At 40.2% G+C, this 26,488-nt stretch overlaps 1 protein-coding gene and 1 non-coding gene across 4 annotated transcripts; one reads left to right on the top strand and one right to left on the bottom strand.

Moving 5' to 3' along the window:
* Window positions 1-19,539: 19,539 nt before the first annotated feature.
* Window positions 19,540-19,673, top strand: LOC111544039. The gene has a single exon (XR_002732020.1). It is a non-coding gene; the product is annotated as a small nucleolar RNA SNORA31 (small nucleolar RNA).
* Window positions 19,674-24,229: 4,556 nt separating this feature from the next.
* On the bottom strand, window positions 24,230-26,245 carry LOC111543671 (small proline-rich protein 3). Of its 3 annotated transcripts, XM_026447775.1 has the most exons (3): window positions 26,199-26,245; window positions 25,328-25,411; window positions 24,230-25,012 (listed from the first exon to the last, which is right to left on the bottom strand). In XM_026447775.1, the coding sequence occupies exon 3, from the start codon at window positions 24,991-24,993 to the stop codon at window positions 24,556-24,558; it is 438 nt and encodes a 145-aa protein (XP_026303560.1). In that variant the 5' UTR covers window positions 24,994-25,012; window positions 25,328-25,411; window positions 26,199-26,245; the 3' UTR covers window positions 24,230-24,555. The 3 variants fall into 3 exon arrangements, with proteins under 3 accessions (XP_026303560.1, XP_023069530.1, XP_023069529.1); XM_023213762.2 differs by lacking the exons at window positions 25,328-25,411; window positions 26,199-26,245 and having other exon boundaries at window positions 24,230-24,621; window positions 24,790-25,008; XM_023213761.2 differs by lacking the exons at window positions 25,328-25,411; window positions 26,199-26,245 and having other exon boundaries at window positions 24,230-24,632; window positions 24,798-25,008.
* Window positions 26,246-26,488: the final 243 nt, after the last annotated feature.

Here is a 26,488-nt window from a genome sequence, read left to right as displayed (position 1 = left end):
AGTATCGGGATTTTTTTATCTTCCATCAACCCACATGCATACACATATATATATATATTAACAAAGACACACAACATAGTAAATGGAATGAATACCAAAAAAAAAATCCACATAAAAATGCTTTAAATCACAATTTTTATACGAGAGATATATTTTCCACAATAAATATGTATTTTTAAAAAGCAGTCCCAAACAATGGGAACAAGCAAGTGCATGACTTTACATTCATAATAGCTGTGTATCATAGAGTCCACTTCCCCACCCAGAATCAGCCTACTTAATTGTGATTGGTCCTGAAATTATCTCTAGACTTTCTATCACAGAATCAGCAGTAATTTGAAGCCACCTCATCATGCGCATACCTAACAGGCCCAAGTGACATCATTCTCTCTTGCCAGTTTGACAACTACTCATCATCTTGTAATGATTCTTTGGACAATTTTTGTCTTATCATTTCCAAATATCTCTGAGGTCTGGCAAAACCTATTTGAAGTACCTGTGTGTCATGCAGGTATAACCTGTCACCAGCTTCACACTTCTTTGATATTATGAACCATGCAACCTGTCAAGAAATGGTTTGTTCCCCGGTGATTACTGTAGCCCTTCAGAAGTTTTGTCATCCTTTCTGCTGTTAGAGACCATTCTACAATATCCCAGAGGCACTCAACACAGACTTGCAAACCTGTTGGTCACCCCTGAAATAAAAAAGAGAAGACTGCAGGAGAGAGTTGGGAGCTGGGAGTCTGAGGAATTATGCTCCAGGGTGATGCAGAAACATAATCTCAGGGTTACCTTAATTAACTTTTTGGTTATCAATTTCTTTAAGAAATGGAGCAACTCTACCAGGTGCTCTTTAAGTCTCCTTTCACTCCTGAGGTTTTATACCTTAATTACCTACTCTTTCCTAAGTTGGTGGCCAGTTATTCACCTCACCTAAATTGTGTAATCCTAATCCCTGCTTAAAACCCACATCTTGTTTGGAATTACTGAATAAATCTGTTTCTGTGGGTTATTCTGAGGGAGAGAAAGAAAAAGAGGGATGGGGGAGAGAAAGAGAGAGAGACCGTATAGTGCCTATTTGTTTGTGTGAGAAAGATATGAATATCCTTGTAGCAGGACGAGCCACAGACAAAACTCCTCAGACACCGAGTTAAAGAAGGAAGGGGTTTATTCGGCCGGGGGCATCAGCAAGACTTCTGAGCCAAGCCCCCCGAGCCGAGCAATTCCTGTCCCTCTTAAGGGCTCACAGCTCTGAGGGGGTGCGTGTGAGAGGGTCGTGATTGATGACGGGGGCTGCATGCACGGGTAATTAGATCGGAACAAAACAAAGTAGGGATTTTCACAGTGCATTTCTATACAATGTCTGTAATCTGTAGATAACAGAACCAATTAGGTCAGGGGTCGATCTTTAACTACCAGGCCCAGGGTGTGGTGCTGGGCTGTCTGCCTGTGGATTTCATTTCTGCCTTTTAGCTTTTACTTCTTTCTTTGAAGGCAGAAATTGGACATAAGATGATATGAGGGGTGGTCTCCTCCCTTGTTCTAACTTCTAGACAAGACTGTAAAATTATGCAAGGGAGGCACTGAGTATCCTCCACTCCCTCTTGCTTCTCCAGCTTCAGGCCTCCCTGTACATGGCGGATACCCAGCAAAAGGTAACATTGCCTGAGCCAATGAGAGTAGAGCTTGTGTGAGTGATTATGTAAGTGTGTGACTATTTAAAATGAATCTGCCTTTTAGTGAGTGTGTGTATGTGTATGTCTATATGTGTTGGGTATCTGGAAGGCAAAATCAATAAAGAAAAATAGAATATCAAGTTCAAATATGTAGGGGTAAAGTTTTCTAGGAATAGACAGGAAATTAGTGGGAAGGATACTAAGGATTAGAGGTGGCCTGGAGCAGGCACCATGGAACCCAGGCATGACTTAGTTCAGTGCAAGAGGAGAGCGTGTGGCTTCCCAAAGTGACAATGTCTATGCACCATCACAGAATGCCCATTGCCATTCCAGGAACACCCCCAAGTGTACCCCCCCACACACAGAGAAACGTACAGTACTGGGTTTAGATAGATGACTTCTACACCAAATCCTCTGTCTCTATAGGTCCTAACTCACAGTGGGGAAACAAGGAAGGAGGAAGATTCAGTCAACGACAGACACAGCCAAGACTGCAATTAAAAGCAATTTAATGAGGGATACATACATTTCTTTTCATTCCAATCTTCAGATGAACCCTGAGCAGCTGAAGACCAGAAAAACCATTAAGACTTTCTGTTTAACTCAGGGGCTTAGAGAATTCTTCAGAGTGTGTGAACAAAAGCTTCATAGTACGTATTTTTAGGATACAAATAAGAGAGAAACTATGACTTGGGGTGACAATGTATTGGTTACAAGGTCTGCAGACAATTAAGACACAGAAGCAGATGGGAAGAGGGTGTCCAGCATCTGGTGGTCGGCTTCCCAAGGGCTCGTCTGTGCACCACATTACTTCTGCTTGGTCTTCTGCTGAGCTGGGCCTGAAGTGACTGTTGAAGGATGTGGCTCTGGTACCTTGGTGTAGAGTGGATCAAGGGCCTTGGTGCAGCCTGGCTCAGGGACCTGGGTGCAGCCTAGCTCTGGAATCTTGGTGTTTCCCGGTTGTGGAAACTTTGGGTAGCCTGGCTCCTTGGTTATGGGAACAGAAGATTCCTGAGGGGGAGGCTGACTGTGTTGTTTCACCTGCTGCTGTTGAAGCTGAGGGGGTGAGATAAAGGGTTGCTTCTGCTTGTGGGAACTCATGCTTCAAAGGATGCTGGACCTAGAGACAAAAAAGTAGATTTAGTGCTTTGATTAAGTAGGAATGAAGCCAAATTCAATGCCAAACATCTTATTGCATGTCCCCAGAGGAGTGAGAACTTTGAACTCCTGGGCTCTTCTCTTTCTTCCTGTTTTCTGAATTTAGTATCAAAGGAAACTCTGATGATCCCCATGCAGTTTCAAAGGGAGAGAGCTAAAGTTGATTTGTTCTGCTCCATGTAAATCGTGTCCTCTAAGCTTCCATTTTTCCTGGTATATCTAAGAGCATAAACTAGCGAGGGAGCCTAACAAGCCTTTGAGGACTGATGGGAGGCCCCAGATTTGCAATAATTTGGAAAGGTCAATAGTCTGAAGTCTACTCAGTCATGCCTACCTTATGCAGTGCCATAGTTCTCATAGGAAAACTCCATCTAAACCTCCTCCTGAGGCCCATATGATCCAGCTGTGACCCTGTTTTCACATGGTGCCCACTGCACATTTTTTCTGGAAGGCTCTCCACGCTGACACTACTTGTCCGCACCTGCCCACTCCTCGTGGCTGTCCTCCCTGATGGTCTCATTGTAAGATTCTCCCTGGGCCTGAAGGCTTAAGGAGGTGAATAACTCCTCCCTTCTCAGGGCCAGTCCCAAGGCGCAAGGCCACTTGCGTCAGCAGTGTGCGTCAGCAAGATAGCAGAAGCAGGAAGAGAGGTGGCTGGAGGACACCTACCCCAGCTGGAAGAAGGCCAACCCAGGCTGGAAGACACGTACCCCTGAAGATCCTGAAAGAGGCCATCCAGGTACAACGTAGCAGTTGCGTCAGCTAGGACACTTCCTGTTTACAGGAGACTATAAAACCTTTGCCCCGTCCTCACTTGGGGCTGATGCCATTTTAGGCCTCAGCTCGCCTGCACCCAGGCGCTCATTAAAACAGCATGTTTTGTCACATGTTGTCTGTTGGCATGTTCTTGGGGTTCGAAATGATACAAGAACCTTACACTCATTTTCCTTATTTAGCCACAGCATGGCACATGATTTGTCCTCTCTACTATCACTCCCCATGCTGTATGTTTGCCAATTTTGTGCATGTGTTATGTTCTCTGATAGATCATAGGTTTGTGTAGCAAGGAAGAATTTAACTTTTTTTTTTTTCTTTTTAAGAAATGGGGTCTTGCTATGTTGATAGGCTGGCCTCAAACTCCTGGGCTCAAGTGATCCTCTAGCCTCAGCCTCCAATGTTGGTGGGACTACAGAATGTGCCACTGCACCTAGATTTAAGTTTTGAACATCCAAATTGCCTAGTGCAGTGCCTTTGATGCTGACGATTCTCAAAATCATACAGATGATTAAAATATCACTAAAAGTGCCCTGGGCATGGAGTCTAATTCATTCCTCCTGCTCAAGGAATGACACTCTAAAATAAATCACTTCCCAGTTCTGAGTCTCTGTCCCACAGCTGTAATCTGAGTGGGAAGTCAAGAAGAACTGCTTTAGTATTCTTAAGGACAAACTGCAAATCCATTTCAAATAACTATAGCCTTAGGGTTGCAAGGAGACTCCAATCCAAATAAGATACAATTAAGTGAATATTAAGCAGTTTCGGGTGGGAAGTCTTACCTCAGAAGATTGAGCTCCCTGGCCTCTCAGGTCTGGTTAGGAGTCTCTGGCCAACTGGGCTTTCATAACCCCTGCTATAAGGAAGTGGATTTGGGGAGGGCTGCTTTACCTTCATTCCAGCTGTGAAACCAGACAGGTCTCAGTTAATTTAGAAAGTTTGTTTTGCTAAGGTTGAGGATGCATGCCCATGACACAGCCTCAGGAAGTTCTGAAGACATGTGCCTAAGGTGGTCAGATCACAGCTTGGTTTTATACATCAGACATCAATCAACACATGTAAGATGAATATTGGTTCGGTCTCAAAAGATGGGACAACAGGAAGCAGAGAGGCGGGCTTCCAGATCATAGATAGATAAGGGACAAATAGTTGCATTCGTTGAGTTTCTGATTAGCCTCTCCAAAGGGGGCAATCAGATATGCATTTATCTCAGTGAGCAGAGGATTGACTTTGAGTAGAATGGGAGGCAGGTTTGCCCTGAGCAGTTCCCAGCTTGACTTTTCCCTTTAGCTTAGTGATTTGGGGGCCCTAAGATTTATTTTCCTTTCATTCTTCCCCCTTTTTCTTTTGAAAAATCTTTTGGAGAAAGTGTTTTAGAAGAAATTGAGTCTCTGTTTCCAGGTTTCATCTGATCTATCATGGCTAGGATGGTTTATTCCTAGATGGGTAAGTCCTGAGCTATTAGGAAAGCTCATTTTAGCAGGTTGTGAAATCTCATGTCATATGAAGAGAAAATAGGGGGAGGAAGGGAGAAAAACAAACAAAAGGAAAACCCTGGAAAATCGGTATAGGATACATTACTCTGAAGTCCATACATTAGTAGGCAGTTATGAAAGTGGCTTATATATGTAAATAGGTTGCTGTTATTTTCTTCCGAAGTTTAAGTTGTCTAGCTTCAGTTTGTAGGGCTTTAAGAAAGCACAGCTTAGTTTTCAGTGACTCCCAATTAGGGAAAATGCAGGGAAAAAGAAGGAAAAGAATTGAAAACATTATTTTGAAGACTTGTAGCCAAGAAAATTAGAATTTGGGCCAAACTGTAGAAAATAATAACAGTTGAGGAACATTAGGCAAGACTGGAATCTAACAACAGGTATACTGTAATTTTTGAAGCATAATAAGGATACTTAATTTTCCAAATATTAAGTCCTAATAAAAACAGCATGAAGTCAATTAAACTTGTTTTTCAAAATTTTATAAACCATCTATAAAATTTTAATCTTGACCGTAAGATATAACTTCCAGAAACCTTTTATATCTTTATGACATTTATTAAGGAGTCAGTTAATGCCTTTACCTTTTTATGCAGCTTGCCCCTTTGTGTTTTTTAATTGGGGCATTTAGCCCATTTACATTTAAGGTTAATATTGTTATATGTGAATTTGATCCTGTCATCATGATGCTGGCTGGTTAATTTTGTGGACTTGTTAATGTAGTTGCTTCATAGTGTCATTGGTCTGTGTACTTCAGTGTTTTTGTAGTGGCTGGTAATGGATTTTCCTTTCCATGTTTAGTACTTCCTTCAGGAGCTCTTGCAAGGCAGTTCTGGTAGTGATGAAATCCCTCAGCATTTGTTTGTTTGAAAAGGATTTTATTTCTCTTTCACTTATAAAGCTTAGTTTGGCTGGATATGAAATTCTGGGCTCCCAATCTCTTCTGGCTTGTAGGATTTCTCCTGAGATGTCCGCTGATAGTCTGATGGGCTTCCCTTTGTAGGAGACCTGGCCTTTCTCTCTGACTGCCCTTAACATTTTCTCCTTCATTTTTTTGACCTTGGAGAAACTGAAGATTATCTGTCTTGGGGCAGATTTTCTTGTGGAGTATCTTATTGGGGTTGTCTGGATTTCCTGAATTTGAATGTTGACCTGTCTTGGTAGTTTGTGGAGATTCTCCTGGATGATATCCTAAAGTGCACTTTCCAACTTGGTTCCATTCTCCCAGTCTCTTTCAGGTACTCCAATCCGTCATAGGTTCTGTCTTTTACACATCCCATAGTTCTCGGAGGTTTTATGGATTCGTTTTCATTCTTTTTTCTCTAATCTTGTCTGCCTGCCTTATTTCAGCAAGGTAGTCTTCAAGCTTTGATATTCTGTCTTCTGCTTGGTCAATTCAGCTATTGATACTTGTGTTTGCATCATGAAATTCTGGTGCTGTGTTTTTAAGATCAATCAGGTCATTTATGTTGCACTCTAAACTGGTTATTCTAGTTAACAGCTTCTGTAATCTTTTATCATGGTTTTTAGCTTCTTTGCATTGGTTTAGAAGATAATCCTTTAGCTCAGTGAAGTTTGTTAGTACCCACTTTCTGAATCCTATTTCTGTCAGTTCATGCATCTCAGCTTCAGCCCCATTCTGTGCCCTTGATGGAGAGGTGTTGTGATCATTTGGAGGAGAAGAGACATTCTGGTTTTTGGAATTTTCAGCCTTTTTGCGTTGCTTTTTCCTCATCTTTGTGGATTTATCTCCCTTTGACGTTTGAGGCTGTTGACTATTGGATGGGGTTTTTGTGGGGTCTTTTTTTTTTTTCTTTTCTTTTTGAGATGGAGTCTCGCTCTGTCACCCAGGCTGAAGGGCAGTGGCGCGATCTCTGCTCACTGCAAGCTCCGCCTCCCAGATTCATGCCATTCTTCTGCCTCAGCCTCCCAAGTAGCTGGGACTACAGGCGCCTGCCGCCACGCCTGGCTAATTTTTTGTATTTTTTAGTAGAGACGGGGTTTCACTGTGTTAGCCAGCATGGTCTTGATCTCCTGACCTCGTGATCCACCCACCTCAGCCTCCCAAAGTGCTGGGATTACAGGCATGAGCCACCATGCCCGGCCTTTGTGGGGTCTTTTTTGTTGATGTTGTTGTTACTTTCTGTTTGTTTGTTTTTCATCTAACGGTCAGGTTTCTTTTCTGCAGGTCTGCTACAGTTTGCTGAGAGTCCACTCCAGACCCTGTTTGCCTGAGTATCACCAGTGGAGGCTGCAGAACAGCAAAAATGGCAGCCTGCTTCTTCCTCTGGAAGCTTCCTCCCAGAGGGGTACTGACCTGATGCCAGCTGGAACTCTCCTGTGTGAGTTGTCTGGCAACAGCTGTTGTGAAGTCTCACCCAGTCATGAGGCATGGGATCAGGGACCTGCTTAAGGAAGCAGTCTAACTGTCCCTTAGCAGAGCTGGTGCACTGTGCTGGGAGAATCCCTCTTGTCCAGATCAGTCGGACTCCTCAGAGCTAGCAGGTAGGAAAGATTAAGTCTGCTGAACCTGAGGCCATGGCTGCCACTTCCCCAGGTGCTCTGTTCCAGGGAGATGAGAATTCTGTCTGTAAACCCCTAGCTGGAGTTGCTGGAATTCCTGCAGGGAGGCCCTGTCTGGTGAGGAGGGATGGATCCAGTTTCCACCTAAAGAAGCAGTCTGGCCATGATCTGCCATTGCTTCTGTGCTATGCTGTGGGGAGTACTGCCCAGTCCAAACCTCCCAGTTTCCTTAGCACTAACAGGGGAAAACCACCAAGCAGAGCTAAAGTAATGGCAGCCACCCCTCCCCGCAGGAACTCAGTCATCTAAGGCATAGTCTAGGCTGCTGTACTGGCCAGCAGGGATTTCAAGCCAGTGGATCTTAGCTTGCAGGGTTCCTTGGGAGTGGGACCTGCTGAGTGAGGATATTTGGCTCCCTGGTTTCAGTCTCGTTTTCATGGGAGTGGATGGTTCTCCTGGATCACTGGAGTTCCACATGCCGTTGGAGTAGGTAAAAACTCCTGCAGCTCAGTACCTGCCCAAACAGCCTCCAATGGGAGCAGCTGCAGTGGGTCTGCCCAGTTTTGTGCTTGAGACCCAAGGCCCTGATGGTGTAGGGTCGTGAGGGGATCTCTTGATTCTTGGACTACAAAAATCCATGGGAAAAGCCTAGTATCCTGGGTGAGTAACAGTCCTTCACCACCTCCCTTGGCTGGAGGAGGGTGGTTCCTTTGTTCTGTGTACCTCCCAGGTGAACCATCACCCCACCTTGCTTTTCCTTGCTCTCTCTGGATCATGCCATCCACCTAGTCAGTTCCAATGAGATGAACTGGGCACCTCAGTTGGAAATGCATAAATCACCCACTTTTTGTGTTTGTCTTGCTGGGAGCTGCAGACTGGAGCTATTCCTACTCGGCCATTTTAGCCCCTCCCCTCCAGTAATTGAATTAAATGTCTGCGGATTAAATTCTCCAATCAAAAGACAGAGACCGGCAAAATGATTTAAAAAACATGATCCAATTATATGCTGTCTAGAAAAAATTCTTTTTAGATTCAATGATACAAATTGGTTGAAAGTGAAAAGATGAAAATAGATATTTTATGCAAGTAATAACTAAAAGAGAACAGAGGCAGTTATATTACTATCAGATAAAACAGACTTTAAATGAAAAAAAGTTGTAAGAAAAAAGAGGATACACACACACACACACACACACACACACCCCCGAAAGTTTAATACAACTGAAAGATATAACAATTACAAACATTTATGTACCTAATATCACACCATCAAATATACAAAGTAAAAACTGACAGAATTGATGGGAGAAATAGACAATTCCACAACAATAGCCAGAGACTTCAGTATATCACTCTCAATATGAATAGAGCTAGCAGACAGAAGATAAGCAAGGAAATAGAGGACTTGAACAGCACAGTAAACCAACTAGATCTAACAGATATACACAGAACACTCTATCCCACAACAGAATGTACATTCTTCTCAGGTGTATGTGGGACATGTCCTAGGATAAAATATATGTTAGAACAAAAATTAAGTCTCAGTAGATTTAAAAAGGTATATATCACACAGGTATCTTTTTCAATGAGCAGGATGAAGTTAGATGTCAATAACAAGAAAAACTGGAAAATTTACCAATTTATGGAAATTAACACAATCTTAAACAGTGGATCAAAGAAGAAATAACAAGGTAAATTAGAAAATATTTAGAGATGAATGAAAACAAAAACACAACATATCAAAACCTAAAACATGAAAGCAGTACCATGGGGGAAATTTATAGCTATAAATGCTTACCTTAAAAAAATAACAAGTAAGATCTCAAATCAACAGCCTAACTTTACAACTTAAAGTACTAGAAAAAGAACAAACTAAACAGAGCTAGCAGAAGGAAAGAAATAATGATTAGAGCAGAGATAAGCGAAACAGAGATAAACAACAGAGAAAATCAATAAAACAATAGTTATTTGAAAAGATTAACATCACTGACAAACTTTTAGTCAAATGGAATAGGGAAAAAAAGATGAGAGACTCAAACCACTAAAATAAGAAATGAAAATGGGGACATTATAGTGATTCTACAGAAATGAAAGGATTATAAGAGAGTGTTATGAACAATTGTACACCCACAAATCGGGTAACCTAGATGAAATGGATAAATTCCTAGAAACACAAAACCTACTGAGACCAAATCACAAAGAAACAGGAATTCCAAATAGATCTATAACTAGTAAAGATATTGAATCAGTAATTGAAAATATCCCCATGAAGAAAAGTCCTCAACTTGATGCTTCATTGGGGAATTCTATCAAACACTTTAGGAAGAATTCACAGCAATCTATTTCAAACTTTTCCAAAAATTAAAGCGGAGGGAACCCTTTCTAACTCTTTTTATGAGGTCACCATTACCTTGATGACAAGCACAGATATAGACACTGACAGAAAAGAAAACTACAGACCAATATCTCTAGCAGTATGTTAAAAGGACTATATGCCATGACCAAGTGGGATTTATTCCTGAATGCAAGAATGGTTCAACATATGAAAATTGACCCTTGTAATATATCACCTTAAATTAACAAAGAAATGTGTCACATAATTATCTCAACTGATGCAAAGAAAGCACTGGACAAAATTCAACATTCTTGTATTATAAAAACACCCAACAAACTAAGAATAGAAGAAAATGTTCAACATTCCAAAAGTTGTGAAAAAGCCACAGCAAACATCATACTCAATGGTGAAAGACTGAAAGCTTTTTCCTTAAGATGAAGAAAAGGCAAGGATGCCTTCTTTTGCCACTTCTATTCAATTTAGTTCTGGACATTTTAGCCAGAGTAATTAGACAGGAGAAAAAATGAAAGGCATCCAAATTGGAAAAGAAGTAAAAATTATCTCTGTTAATAGATGATATGACCTAAAGATTCTATAAAAAGTTGTTAGAACTAGTAACAAATTATAGCAGGAGACAAAGCTAATGCACAGAGATCAATTACATCTGTATGTACTAATAATAAACAATATGAAAGGAAATTAAGAAAATAATTTTATTTATAATGGAATGAAAAAGAATAACATACTTAGGAATTAACAGAGGGAGTTATGGACTACAATAAAACTATAAAACATTGTTGAAAGAAATTAAAGGAGACATAAAATAAATGGAAAGACATCTGTGTTCATGACCTGGAAGACTTAATATTGTTAAGATGCTACCCAAAGTGACCTACAGATTCAATGTAATCTCTATCAAAATCCCAATGATGTTTATTGTAGAAATATGAAAATCCATCCTAAAATCCATCTGGAATCTCAAGAGATCCTGAATAGCCAAAAGAATCTTGAAAAAGAAGAGCAAAGCAGAAAGAGTTACACCTGTTAATTTCAAAACTTATTATGAATCTCTAATAATCAAAACAGTGTGGTACTGGCATGAATACAGACATTTAAACCAGTAGAATACAACTGAGAGCTCAGAAAGAAACCATCAAATATATGATAAAGTTATTTTTCAAAGGGCAGCCTTTTCAACAAATGGTGCTGGGAAAACTGGATATCCACATGCAAAAGAATAAGGTTGGACTCTTGCCTAAGAACTCATGCAAAAATTAAACTCAAGATAGATCCATGACCTAAATGAAAGACCTGAAATTATAAAGCTCTTCGAAGAAAACATAGGGTAAAAACTTTACAACACTGAATTAAACAATGATGTTTTTGAATATGACACCAAGGGCAGAGGCAACAACAAATAATAGATAAATTGGACTTAGCAAATTTTAAAAAAATATGTATACCAAAAGAATGTCTTCAACAGAGAAAAAGGGAACTCACTGAATGGGAAAATATATTTGCAAGTCATATATATCATATGGAATTAATATCCAGAGGCATAAAGAAGTCCTGAAACTCAACAACAAAAAAAAAACCAAATGTCCCAATAAAAAACAGAAAATATAGGCAAATAACTTGCCTAAGCATTTATGTAAATAAGTTCAGAAAACATTGGCCAAGGTATGCCATGGCCAATAAAAACATGAAAAGATACTGAACATCACTAATCATTAGAGAAATGTAAATTAAAACTACAATGAGACACCACCTCATACCCATTAGGATGGCTACCATCAAAACACTAGAAAATAAGAAGTGTTGTTGAGGATATGGAGAATTTGGAACCATTATGCACTGTTGGTAGTAGCTTAAAATGGTACAGTTGCTCTGGAAAACAGCATAACATTTTCTTAAAAAATTAAAACTAGGGCGGATGCCCAAGATGGCCGAATAGGAACAACTCCAGCCTCCAGCTCCCAGCGTGAGTGACACAGAAGATGGGTGATTTCTGCATTTTCAACTGAGGTACTGGGTTCATCTCACTGGGGCATGTTGGACAGTCAGTGCTGGTCAGTGGGTGCAGCCCAACCAGCGAGAGCTGAAGCAGGGCGAGGCATTGCCTCACCTGGGAAATGCAAGGGGGAAGTGAATTCCTTTTCCTAGCCAAGGGAAACTGAGACACACAACACCTGGAAAATCATGTAACTCCCACCCTAATACTGAACTTTACCAAGGGTCTTAGCAAACGGCACACCAGGAGATTATATCCCACAGCTGGCCGAGAGGGTCCCACGCCCACACCCACGGAGCCTCCCTCATTGCTAGCACAGCAGTCTGAGATCTAACTGCATGGCAGCAGCAAGGCTGGGGCAGGGGTGCCTGCCATTGCTGATGCTTAAGTAGGTAAACAAAGCCTCTGGGAAGCCCTAATCGGGTGGAGCCCATTGCAGCTCAAGGAGGCCTGCCTGCCTCTGTAGACTCCACCTCTGGGGACAGGGCATAGCTAAACAAAAAACAGCAGAAACCTCTGCAGATGTAAATGTCCCTGTCTGATAGCTTTGAAGAGAGCAGTGGTTCTCCCAGCATGGAGGCTGAGATCTGAGAACAGACAGACTGCCTGCTCAAGTGGGTCCCTGATCTTTGAGTAGCCTAACTGGGAGACATTCCCCACTAGGTGCAGACTGACACCTCACACCTCACATGGCTGGGTACACCTCTGAGACAAAGCTTTCAGAGCAAGAACCAGAGAGCAACATTCGCTGTTCAGCAATATTCTATTTTCTGCAGCCTCTGCTGCTGATACCCAGGCAAACAGGGTCTGGAGTGGACCTCAAGCAAACTCCAACAGACCTGCAGCTGATGGTCCTGACTGTTAGAAGGAAAACTAACAAACAGAAAGGACACCCACACCAAAACCCCATCAGTACATCACCATCATGAAAGACCAAAGGCAGATAAAGCCACAAAGATGGGGAAAAAGCAGGGCAGAAAAGTTGGAAATTCAAAAAATCAGAGCACATCTCCCCCTCCAAAGGAACGCAGCTCATCACCAGCAATGGAACAAAGCTGGACAGAGAATGACTTTGATGAGTTGAGAGAAGAAGGCTTCAGTTGATCAAACTTAGAGCTAAAGGAGGAACTACGTACCCAGTGCAAAGAAACTAAAAACCTCGAAAAAAGAATGGATGAATGGATAATTAGAATAATAAGTGCAGAGAAGACCATAAAATAACTGATAGAGATGAAAACCATAACACAGAGCCACATGACAAATGCACAAGCTTCAATAACTGACTCGACCAACTGGAAGAAAGAGTATCAGTGATTGAAGATCAAATGAATGAAATGAAGTGAGAAGAGAAGTTGTGAGAAGAGAAGTTTAGAGAAAAAAGAGGAAAAAGAAATGAACAAAGCCTCCAAGAAATATGGGATTATGTGAAAAGACCAAATCTACGTCTGATTGGTGTGCCTGAAAGTGACGGGGAAAATGGAACCAAGTTGGAAAACACTCTGCAGGATGTCATCCAGGAGAACTTCCCCAACCGAGTAAGGCAGGCCAACATTCAAATTCAGGAAATACAGAGAATGCCACAAAGATACTCCTCAAGAGACAACTGCAAGACATATAATTGTCAGATTCACCAAAATTGAAATGAAGGAAGAAATGTTAAGGGCAGCCAGAGAGAAAGGTCAGGTTACCCACAAAGGGAAGCTCATCAGACTAACAGCAGATCTCTCAGCAGAAACTCTACAAGCCAGAAGAGAGTGGTGGTCAATATTCAACATTCTTAAAGAAAAGAATTTTCAATCCAGAATTTCATATCCAGCCCAACTAAGTTTCATAAGAGAAGGAGAAATAAAATCCTTTACAGACAAGCAAATGCTTAGAGATTTTCTCATCACCAGGCCTGCCCTACAGGAGATCCTGAAGGAAGCACTAAACGTCAAAAGGAACAACCAGTACCAGTCACTACAAAAACATGCCAATATGTAAAGACCATGGATGCTAGGAAGAAACTGCATCACCTAACAAGCAAAACAACCAGCTAATATCACAATGACAAGATCACGTTCACATATAACAATATTATCCTTAAATGTAAATGGACTAAATGGTCCAATTAAAAGACACAGACTGGCAAATTGGATAAAGAGTCAAGACCCATCAGTTTGCTGTATTCAGGAGACCCATCTCACATGCAGAGACACACATAGGCTCAAAATAAAGGGATGGAGGAAGATCTACCAAGCAAATGGAAACAAAAAAAGCAGGGATTGCAAACCTAGTCTCTGATAAAACAAACTTTAAACCATCAAAGATCAAAAGAGACAAAGAAGGCCATTACATAATGGTAAAGGAATCAATTCAACAGGAAGAGGTAACTATCCTAAATATATATGCACCCAATACAGGAGCACCCAGATTCATAAAGCAAGTCCTTAGAGACTTACAAAGAGACTTAGACTCCCATACAATAATAATGGGAGACTTTAACATCCCACTGTCAACATTAGACAGATCAATGAGAAAGAAAGTTAACAAGGATATCCAGGAATTCAACTCAACTCTGCACCAAGTGGACCTAATAGACATCTGCGGAACTCTCCACCCCAAATCAACAGAATATACATTCTTCTCAGCACCACATCACACTTATTCCAAAATTGACCACATAGTTGGAAGTAAAGCACTCCTCAGCAAATGTAAAAGAACAGAAATTACAACAAACTGTTTCTCAGACCACGGTGCATTCAAACTGGAGCTCAGGACTAAGAAATTCAATCAAAACCTCTCAACTACATGGAAACTGAACACCCTGCTCCTGAAAGACTACTGGGCACATAACAAAATGAAAGCAGAAATAAAGATGTTCTTTGAAACCAATGAGAACAAAGACACAACATACCAGAATCTCTGGAACACATTTAAAGCAGTGTGTAGAGGGAAATTTATAGCACTAAATGCCCACAAGAGAAAGCAGGAAAGATCTAAAATTGACACCCTAACATCACAATCGAAAGAGCTAGAGAAGCAAGAGCAAACACATTCAAAAGCTAGCAGAAGGCAAGAAGTAACTAAGATCAGAGCAGAACTGAAGGAGATAGAGACACAAAAAGCCCTTTAAAAAAATCAATGAATCCAGGAGCTGGTTTTTTGAAAAGATCAACAAAATTGATAGACTGCTACCGAGACTAATAAAGAAGAAAAGAGAGAAGAATCAAATAGATGCAATAAAAAATAATAAAGGGGATATCACCACCAACCCCACAGAAATACAGACTACCATCAAAGAATACTATAAACACCTCTATACAAATAAACTAGAAAACCTAGAAGAAATGGATAATTTCCTGGACACTTACACTCTCCCAAGACTAAACCAGGAAGGAAATGAATCCCTGAGTAGACCAATTGTAGGCTCTGAAAATGAGGCAATGATTAATAGCCTACCAACCAAAAAAAGTCCAGGACCAGACAGATTTATGGCCGAATTCTACCAGAGGTACAAGGAGGAGCTGGTACCATTACTTCTGAAACTATTCCAATCAGTAGAAAAAGAGGGAATCCTCCCTAACTCATTTTATGAGGCCAACATCATCCTGATACCAAAGCCTGGCAGAGACACAACAAAAAAGAGAATTTTAGACTAATATCCCTGATGAACATCGATGCAAAAATCCTCAATAAAATACTGGCAAACTGAATCCAGCAGCACATCAAAAAGCTTATCCACCATGATCAAGTGGGCTTCATCCCTGGGATGCAAGGCTGGTGCAACATATGCAAATCAATAAATGTAATCCAGCATATAAACAGAACAAAGACAAAAACCGCATGATTATCTCAATAGATGCAGAAAAGGCCTTTGACAAAAATTCAACAGCTCTTCATGCTAAAAACTCTCAATAAATTCGATATTGATGAAATGTATCTCAAAATAATAAGAGCCATTTAGGACAAACCCACAGCCAATATCATACTGAATGGGCAAAAACTGGAAGCATTCCCTTTGAAAACTGACACAAGACAGGGAAGCCCTCTCTCATCACTCCTATTCAACATAGTGTTGGAAGTTCTGGCTAGGGCAATCAGGCAGGAGAAAGAAATTAAGGGTATTCAGTTAGGCAAAGAAGAAGTCAAATTGTCCCTGTTTGCAGATGACATGATTGTATATTTAGAAAACCCTATCATCTCAGCCCAAAATCTCCTTAAGCTGATAAGCAACTTCAGCAAAGTCTCAGGATATAAAATCAATGTGCAAAAATCACAAGCATTCTTATACACCAGGAATAGAAAAACAGAGAGCCAAATCATGAATGAACTCCCACTCGCAATAGCTTCAAAGAGAATAAAATGCCTAGGAATCCAACTTCCAAGGGATGTAAAGGACCTCTTCATGGAGAACTACAAACCACTGCTCAGTGAAATAAAAGAAGACACAAACAAATGGAAGAACATACCATGCTCATGGATAGGAAGAATCAATGTTGTGAAGATGGCCATACTGCCCAAGGTAATTTATAGATTGAATGCCATCCCCATTAAGTTACCATAGACTTTCTTCACAGATTTGGAAAAAACTGCTTTAAAGTTCATATGGAACCAAAAAACACCCTGCATTGCCAAAACAATCCTAAGGCAAAAGAACAAAGCTGGAGGCATCACGCTACCTGACTTCAATCTATACTACAAGGCTACAATAACCAAAACAGTATGGTACTGGTACTAAAACAGAGATATAGACCAATGGAACAGAACAGAGCCCTCAGAAACAAAACTACACATCTACAGCCATCTGATCTTTGACAAACCTGACAAAAATAAGAAATGGGGAAAGGATTCCCTATTTAATAAATGGTGCTGGGAAAATTGGCTAGCCATATGTAGAAAGCTGAAACTGGATCCTTTCCTTACTCTTTATACGCAAATTAATTCAAGATGAATTAGAGACTTAAATGTTAGACCTAATACCATAAAAACCCTAGAAGAAAACCTAGGTAATATCATTCAGGACATAGGCATGGGCAAGGACTTCATGTCTAAAACACCAAAAGCAATGGCAACAAAAGCCAAAATTGACAAATGATCTAATTAAACTAAAGAGCTTCTGCACAGGAAAAGAAACTACCGTCAGATTGAACAGGGAACCTACAGAATGGGAGAAAATTTTTGCAATCTACTTATCTGACAAAGAGCCAATATCCAAACCCTACAAAGAACTCAAACAAATTTACAAGAAAAAAACAACCCCACCAAAAGTGGGCAAAGGATATGAACAGATACTTCTCAAAAAAACACATTCATACAGCCAACAGACACATGAAGAAATGCTCATCATCACTCTCCATCAGAGAAATGCAAATCAAAACTACAATGAGATACCATCTCACACCAGTTAGAATGGCAATCATTAAAAAGTCAGGAAACAACAGGTGCTGGAGAGGATGTGGAGAAATAGGAACACTCTTACACTGTTGGTGGGACCGTAAACTAGTTCAATCACTGTGGAAAACAGTGTGATGATTCCTCAAGGATCTAGAACTAGAAATACCATTTGACCTAGCCATCCCATTACTGGGTATATACCCAAAGGATTATAAATCATGCTGCTATAAGGACACATGCACATGTATGTTTATTGCAGTACTATTACTATTCACAATAGCAAAGACTTGGAACCAATCCAAATGTCCATCAGTGACAGACTGCATTAAGAAAATGTGACATGTATACACCATGGAATACTATGCAGCCATAAAAAAGGATGAGTTTGTGTCCTTTGTAGGGACATGGATGCAGCTGGAAACCATCATTCTCAGCAAACTATGGCAAGAACAGAAAAAGAAACACCACATGTTCTCCCTCATAGGTGGGAACTGAACAATGAGATCACTTGGACACAGGAAGGGGAACATCACACACCGGGGCCTATTGTGGGGAGGGGGGAAGAGGGAGGGATAGCATTAGGAGATACACTTAATGTAAATGACGAGTTAATGGGTGCAGCACACCAACATGGCACATGTATACATATGTAACAAACCTGCACATTGTGCACATGTACCCTAGAACTTAAAGTATAATAAAAAAATTAAAATGTGTTACAATATGATTTATAAATTCCATATGTGGGTATATACTTCAATTAATTGAAAGCAAGGACATGAAGCGATATTTATATACCCATGTTCATAGCAGCATTATTCATAATAGCTTAAATGTGGAAGCAATGCAGGTGTTCATCAACGGAGGTATGAATAAGACAAATGTGGCATATACCTACGGTGGAATGTCATTTGGCCTTAAAAGGGAAGGAAATTCTTACATATGCTATGATATAGATGAGTCTTGAGGATATTATTCTAAGTGAAATAAGCTTGTCATTAAAAGACAAATACTCTATTATTCCACTTATATGAGGTACATAGAATAGTCAAAATCCTAGAGACATAAAATAGAATAGTGGTTGCCAGGGCCTGGGGAAAGGAAAAAATGGCTTGTTTTTTTAATAGGTATAGCATTTCAGTTTTACAAGATGAAAAGAGTTATGGAGATGGATGGTGGTGATGATTACTTAGCAAAACGAGTGTAATTAATACCACTGAACTATATATTTAAAATGCTTAAAATGATGTTATATATTTTTTATTACAACAAAAAATTTTTAAAAAGACATGAAGAACTGATTAATACCAAATCATAAATAAGCCTTGAAAACTTTATTCTAAGTGAAAGAAAGCAGTCAGAAAAGACCATGTATTACATGATGTCATTCATTTAAAATGTCCAGGGTAGGAAAATCTGCAGAGACAGAAAGTAGATTAGTGGCTGCTTAGGGTTGGGGGAGAGGGTAAAAAAATAGAAAGACAATAGCTGAAGGTGGCATTTTTCTTTTTTCAGTGATGAAATTGTCCTAAAATTCACTGTTGTGATGGTTACACATATCTGTGAATATATTAATTTAATTGTATACTTCAAATTGGTGAATTGTATAGTATGTCAATTATAGCTTCATAAAGTTGTTTAAGAAAGGGTGGGAAATTTCGGTTGTCCCACAATGTTTATATTAGCACCTATGTTCCCTATAGCCCTTTTTTGTCAGGTATGCCAATATTGTTTAATCCACCATGCTTATTGTTGCTGTTGTGTACTAATGGCCTGAGAGCATAGTTAGCCATGTTTTGTACGCAAAATGTTGGACACCTACATTGGGGTTAAAGGAGTAGTGGTCACAACCAGATGTGGTTTAGTCTGAGTATTCCATAAGTCCCCTCAGTGTCTCCCTTGTTTCTGGGTGGAGCATTCTCCAGGATAATTTGGATCTACCATGGAATGCCTACTTCTTTAGCCCCAACAGAAACTGGTTGTAATTTTAGATTCTGTTTAATAACTTTCTATCTACAACAAAAAGGGTAATATACATTTGTTCACAGCGCATGTTGGGCATCCTACTGCCATATTGTGTCTATTATAACCAAGGACCTTCCTGCATTTGATCATCAAGGTTTATATTCGCACAGTGGTCAGTCAGCCAGGAGTTGTAACCATGCGGTTGGATGTCCTGCTCCTTATGAGATTGAAATGCATCTATCTGACATGCCTGTAGCAGGTACTGTCTACTGCTAAAGTTTCCACCACAGATGCAAGAACAAAAAAGGTTCTTATGCTTTCTGTCTGTGATTGTGGCAGCCAAGATTGACTAGAGGAATGCAGAGGGAAAAAAGAAAAAAATGAGAGATTATAAAATGGTTTGTTTAATTTACCTTGTATGTAACTGCCTGGGAAACAAAAGTTCTGTGCCTTATCAGAATGATGTGCTATGCTTTATGTTGACCTTTGTCGTGTTCTGACTATTTTAAACAACCAAGTCTTCTCTCTTTGAAAAAAACTAAGGTGTTTTACAATAAGATTCCTTCCTATAGTTACTTTTGCAGTTTTTTATAGTCATTTTGGTTAACTAGGTAGGCAAGTATGGTCTTATAGTGATCAGTAATCTTATTTAGTTAAGTGTTCAACCCTTTTGACATTTTTGGCAGTTTTGCCTTCCCAAAATAAATGTGAAATGAAATCTTGATCTCAAATTGACCTTGATAGTTCCCAGAGGGCCCCTGGAAAATCGTGAAAGATTTTTTTCTTTCACCTTGTAAAAAGAGAGATTTTAAACAAAATAATAGTTTTTGATAGTTAAATTGCATTAAATGTCTTGTCAAATGAGAAGAGATGCTTAACCTTCTCTATGTGATATTTGCATGGGTAAATATTATTAATATGACTATTTCAGAAATTGTATGACATTCATAGGAATTTGTCAATATCTCCACTGCTCAAGGTATGTGTTGGAATAATTTTAGTTATAAATCTGGTTGTTGTTTTAAATATCGATTACAGAGACAACCAAATTTCCTTGTCAATTACTTAATAATAAAGTCTTATTGACAAGTGAAGCCAACTGGACTTCCTGGGTTGAGTGGGGACTTGGAGAACTTTTCTGTCTAGCTAGAGGATTGTAAATGCACCAGTTAGCACTCTGTAAAAACACACCAGTCAGTGCTCTGTGTCTAGCTAAAGGTTTGTAAATGCACCAATCAGTACTCTGTAAAGATGGACCAATCAGCACTCTGTAAAATGGACCAATCCACGCTCTGTAAAATGGACCAATCAGCAGGACAGGGACAAGGGAAAATAAGGGAGTAAAAGCTGGCCACTGGAGCCAGCAGTGGCAACCAGCTTGGGTGCGCTTCCATGCTGTGAAAGCTTTGTTTTTTTCACTCTTCACAATAAATCTTGCTGCTGCTCATTCTTTAGGCCTGCACTGCCATTATGAGCTGTAACACTCACTGCGAGGGTCTGCCGCTTCCTTTCTGAAGTCAGGGAGACCACGAACCCACCGCGAGGAACAAACTGCTCTGGAGGCACCACCTTTAAGAGCTGTAACACTCACTGCGAAGGCCTGAAGCTTCACTCCTGAAGTCAGTGAGACCACGAACCCACTGGAAGTAAGAAACTCTGAACACATCTGAACATCCGAAGGAACAAACTCCGAACACACCATCTTTAAGAGCTGTAACACTCACTGCAAGGGTCTGTGGCTTCATTCTTGAAGTCAGTGAGACCAAGAACCCACTGGAAGGAATGAATTCCAAACACATTATCATATCTTTAACCATAGCCCTTTTAAGTCTTGTCATCCACAGATAGTTTTTGTTTTACTCTGGTTCCTGTATGAAAACGTTTTTAATAAGCTACAAGCCAAAGTGCTTAATCTTAAATAAAAAGGAAAAGTCTCAGAGACACATGGAAAAAAACTATGACAGATACACTAGGGCACAGGCTTCTGATGGCATTGATCAAATGACTTTAAGACCATCCCACTAGACTGAGTAAGGATTTCCAGAACTCTATTGGAGAAGCTGATGGGTTGATAAAACTGCTAACCCAAGATCAGGCAGAACAAAAATTAGTTTCAGGCACCAGATGAACTGATGAAGCACAATTATACTATTTATGGATTTTTACTTGCAACATTGTTGATTCTTTTGTGTTCTATTTTCTGAATGGATTAGAAGACACTTCTTTCTCTTTTATAGTATCCATAATGTGCAACAATAATTAGATTCTACTTTTATAAACAAAAATAGAGTATGTGTCATTTTCTCCTTGCCTAATCCCTCTAGAATTTGGCACTCATTGAGGATTCTTATTTTCATGACAACATAATTATTTGCATATGTCCAATAGGAATTTGTCCTTCCTGTAACTGGGTGTAACTGAAAATCTTGGTTATATAAGCAAGGCTTTGACTGAAATGTCATAGTTGAAAATGACACATAGACCCAGATGTGACCAGACAGTTTTTAAGAGGCTAAGGTTGATTTTATGGAGTCTGTGCTTTCAAAGCACTTTTCGGTAAAGTTTTCCAACTAACCTTTGTAGAGAAGCAAGAACGACTGAAGGGACGAAGGGTGAGAAGATAGGAGAGTAGTTTTGTCCTCTCCGTCTACTCTAGAGGTTTAGGGTTCCTTGACATCAGCCTTCTACCAGGCATGTTGAAGCATTTATCTCCATGGACCCTACTTCAACATGGAAGGGAGGCCCCCACCATTGTACTGTTCATCCGGGATCTGTGTAGAACCTGAGGAATGTTCTGGATAAGCAGGACACACATTTTTCCTTAACTCAACAGCATCTTCACTGACTCCTGCATTTTTAATATCATGATAAAATGTTTTAAAAATGAAATAACTTTACATATTATATAATAAGAAAAAACAGCCATTCAAAAAAGCAAATGAACACTATCATGTGAACAGGAAGAAATAACCAGTTATATTTTGCTGAATTTTGTATCACGATTTTTTTAATATAAATCCACTTTCATGCATATGTTATTCATAAGATTCTTTTTTGCTTATGTTGTTTGGGGCTTGCTTTTTTAATATAACCTGATCATTTTTCAATAAGATGAATAATTCTTCTATAATATTTCCTTTAATAGATGCTGTGTAATTTTATTACATGGTCACTCCATTAATTCTGGATGCCGTTATCCACTAGTATGCATTTATGTTGTTACCAACATTTCACTATTAGATACAATGCTGAAATGAATATCTTGATGTATAAATCTTTGTGTACATGCATGAATAATTCTTAATGAATTTCTAAAATAGAATTCATGGCTCAATGGTCAGGGAAATCTTTAAATCTTTTTGTTCTTCCCGTCCAAACTCCCTTTTAAAATGTTTGAACTACTTTATATGCATAATAGCTGCATACTATAGAACACATTTCTCCATTCTGGATCAGCCTGTTTAATTGTAATTGGTCCTAGAGCTGTCTCTAGACTTTTCCATCATTGAAATCAGCAATAATATGAAGCTGTCTAAATATCTACATATCTAGCAGACCTGAGTGACTTTACTCCCTCCTGCTGGTTTGTCAACTACTCATTACCTTGCTGGCCAATTTCTGTCTACAGTTTCCAGGTGTCTCTGAGTTCTTGCCAATGCTATACTGTGCAAGTGCTACCTATCACCTACCTCACACCTGTTTGATGTGGCCCACCCATCTTCTCGAAAAATAGGGTTCACCCCCCAGTGACTGCAATGACCCTTCTGAAATTTTATGTTGGCTTCACTGCTTCTGAAAACAGCTCCCTAGTATTCCAGATCAGCTCAACAGAGACCACAAACTCTCTCAGTCACTCCTGAAATCAAGACTAGGCTGCAGGAGAAAGAGGAGAGGGCTGGCTGGGAACCTAGGGAACTGGACTCCAAGTGTGATTCAGAAATAATTTCTGATTGATCTTAATTACTTTTCTCTGCCTTTCTGGAAATCAGTTTTTGATCTTGAAATGTAGGAACTCTATTTCATACTGTTTAACTCTCTTTTTACTCCTGCCTGAAATTCCGTAGCTTAATGACCTGCTCTCTGACAAATTTGTTGCTAATAATTCACCTAAATTGAATCAAGCACTCCTCCTTGTAATCCCTATTTAAACTGACCTCCTTTTAAAAATCACTTAATAGATTTCTGAGGGTTATTTTGGAACACCACTGGGAGTGTGTGTGTGTTTGTATGTATGGTTGTGTACTTACTTGTATTAGAAGGGTGTGAATATCCTAACTCGTAAACAAGACTGCAAATTCTACAAGGGAGGCACTGTGTATCTTCCTCTCTCTCTCTTGCTGGTCCATCTTTAGGGATCTCTGCACATAAGAGTTGCTTAGAAAAAATAACATTGTCTGAGCTAGAGAGGGTAGAGCTTGTGTGAGTGATTATGTGAGTGTGTGGCTATTTACAATGAATGTGCCTCTTTGTGAATGACTGTGTGTGTGTGGGTCTGTGTGTGTGTGTGTGTGTGTGTGTGTGTGTCGTGGGGTATCTAGAAGGTAAAACAAATGAAGAAAAATAGACTATCAAGTCAAAATATGTAGGAGTAAAGTTTTCTTGGAACAGACAGGAGATTTGTTGTCAGGATACTGAGGATCAAAGGTGTCTTGGAACAGGTGGCTTGGAGTCAGGCATGACTCAGTCCAGTGCAAGAGGAGAGCCTGTGGCTGCCCAAGGTGACAATCTCTGTGCACCATCACACAATGCCCATTTCCATTCCAGGGTCACTCAAGTGTACCCCCACACCCCCATAGAAACAAACAGTACTGGGGTTAGATAGATGACTTCTACACCAACTCCTCTTTGTCTATAGGTCCTGACTCACAATGGGGAAACAAGGAAGGAGGAAGATTTCGCCAATGACACACACAGCCAAGACTGGAATTAAAAGCGATTTAATGAGGGCAGAGCAGGAAACATGCATTTGTTTTCATTCGAATCTTCAGATGAACCCTGAGCAGCTGAAGACCAGAAAAGCCACTAATACTTTCTGCTTAATTCAGGGGCTTACAGGATTCTTCAGAGCGTGTGCAAGCAAAAGCTTCATAGTACATATTTTTAGGGTACAAATAAGAGAGAGACTATGACTAGGGGTGACAATGTACTGATTACAAGGTCTACAGACAATTAAGACACAGAAGCAGATGGCAAGAGGGTGTCCAGCATCTGGTGGTCGGCTTCTCAAGGGCTTGTCTGTGCACCAAATTACTTCTGCTTGGTCTTCTGCTGAGCTGGGCCTGGAGTGACCACTGAAGGATGTGGCTCTGGTACCTTTGTGTAGCCTGGCTCAGGAACTTTGGTGTATCCTTGCTCAGGGATTTTAATGGCGCCTGGCTCAGGAAACGCGATGCAGCCTTGGTCAGGGAACTTGGTGGAGCCTGGCTCAGGGAACTTGGTGGAGCCTGGCTCAGGGACCTTGGTGCAGCCTGGCTCAGGGACCTTGGTGCAGCCTGGCTCAGGGACCTTGGTGCAATCTGGCTCTGGAATCTTTGTGTTTCCAGGTTGTGGAACCTTTGGGTGGCATGGCTCCTTGGTTATGGGAAAAAATGGTTCCTGAGGTGGAGGCTGGCTGGGTTGTTTCACCTGGTGCTGTTGAAGCTGAGGTGGTGGGGCAAAGGTCTGCTTCTCCTGGTAAGAACTCATGCTTCAAAGGATGCTGGACCTAGAGACAAAACAGCTGATTCAGTGCTTTGATTAAATAGGAATGAAGCCCAGTTTAATGACAAATATCTGTCATTTCATTCTGTTTCAGAACTGAGAGCATCTCTTTTCTTTCTTTTTCCCTGAATTTGAGATCATGGGATGCTTTGATGATCCCTACATATCTTCCAGGGAATAAGGTAAAGTTGACTTCTTCTACATCCTTTAAGTGGAGCCTTTCTCTATGCTTCTTTTCTTCCTGTTACATCTCAAAACCTACGTACAACATGAAAACACATACAAATATGCAAATATATATTCTGAAGCTTTCGCTTACACACTCTTTGAAGAATCCTCTAAGCCCCTGAATTAAGCAGAAAGTTTTAGTGGCTTTTCTGGTCTTCAGCTGCTCAGGGTTCATCTGAGGAATCGAGTGAAAAGAAATGCATGTTTCTTGCTCTGCCCTGATTAAATCACTTTTAATACCACTCTTGGCTGTGTGTCATTGGCTGAAGATTGATGTGACACCTCAGGTTTTCAATAATTTGGAAAGATTGTAATGTCAGCAGTCTAGAATCTACTCACTCATGTCCTCCTCATAGAGTACCATAGCTCTCCCAGGAAAACTCTTATCTAAACTTCACCCTAAGACTCCAACAATCCACCTGGGAACCTCCGTCCACCCTGTGTCCATGGCACATGCTCTCTGGCAGGCTCTCCACATCATCGCTGCCTCCCCACACATGCCCATCTCTCATGGCCCTTCCTCGTTTTGCCACAGCATGGTACCTGCTTTCCCTCTCTACTAACCACTCCCCATGTTTGCAAATTTTAGTCAAGTATATGTTTTCTGATGGATAATGCATCCATAGAATAAAGAAAAACTTATCTTTTGATCATCAAAATTGCCAATATAATGCCCTGTAAATTAAAAATTTCCAATACATGTTGACAGGAGAGTACTCTTGAAATGGGTATATTATATTGTCTTGCTAACTTAACAAGCCTTTACAGAAATCACTCCCCTTTCCTGATCCCAAGTTCCACAGCTGTGATCTGAGTGGAACGTCAAAATATGTATAAGGTCACCTTAAACAAAAGTTGTTATTGCATTTAAAATAAATATATTTATTGCACAGCAAAGAGGTCTCAATCAAAATAAAGAATCTATTGGAGAATATTAAGATGTTCCCAATGGGGAGACTCACCCGCTATGCAGAGAAGGTCGAGCTGTTCAGCCTCTGGGATCTGGTGAAGAGTCTCTTGTTAGCTGATATTTATATAGAAAATGAGCCCTGCCTTAAGAAAATTGGATTTTTTTAAAGACTGCTCTACCTTCATTCCAGCTTTTGTGATAAATATCTCTGGCTTAACATTTTTTGTCACTTAAGCTCTGACAGTGGTGTCACCTGGGCCTGACTCACTGTCCACCCTTTGTGGTGTGGTTGCTGTGGGCAATGGGCTTCTTGAATGGCAATGTATTAAATTAGGAGGAAGT

The sequence above is a fragment of the Piliocolobus tephrosceles genome, chromosome 1 (assembly GCF_002776525.5).
Source record: "Piliocolobus tephrosceles isolate RC106 chromosome 1, ASM277652v3, whole genome shotgun sequence".
Lineage (NCBI taxonomy): Eukaryota > Metazoa > Chordata > Mammalia > Primates > Cercopithecidae > Piliocolobus > Piliocolobus tephrosceles.
This window is presented reverse-complemented; position numbering and strand designations above follow the sequence as displayed.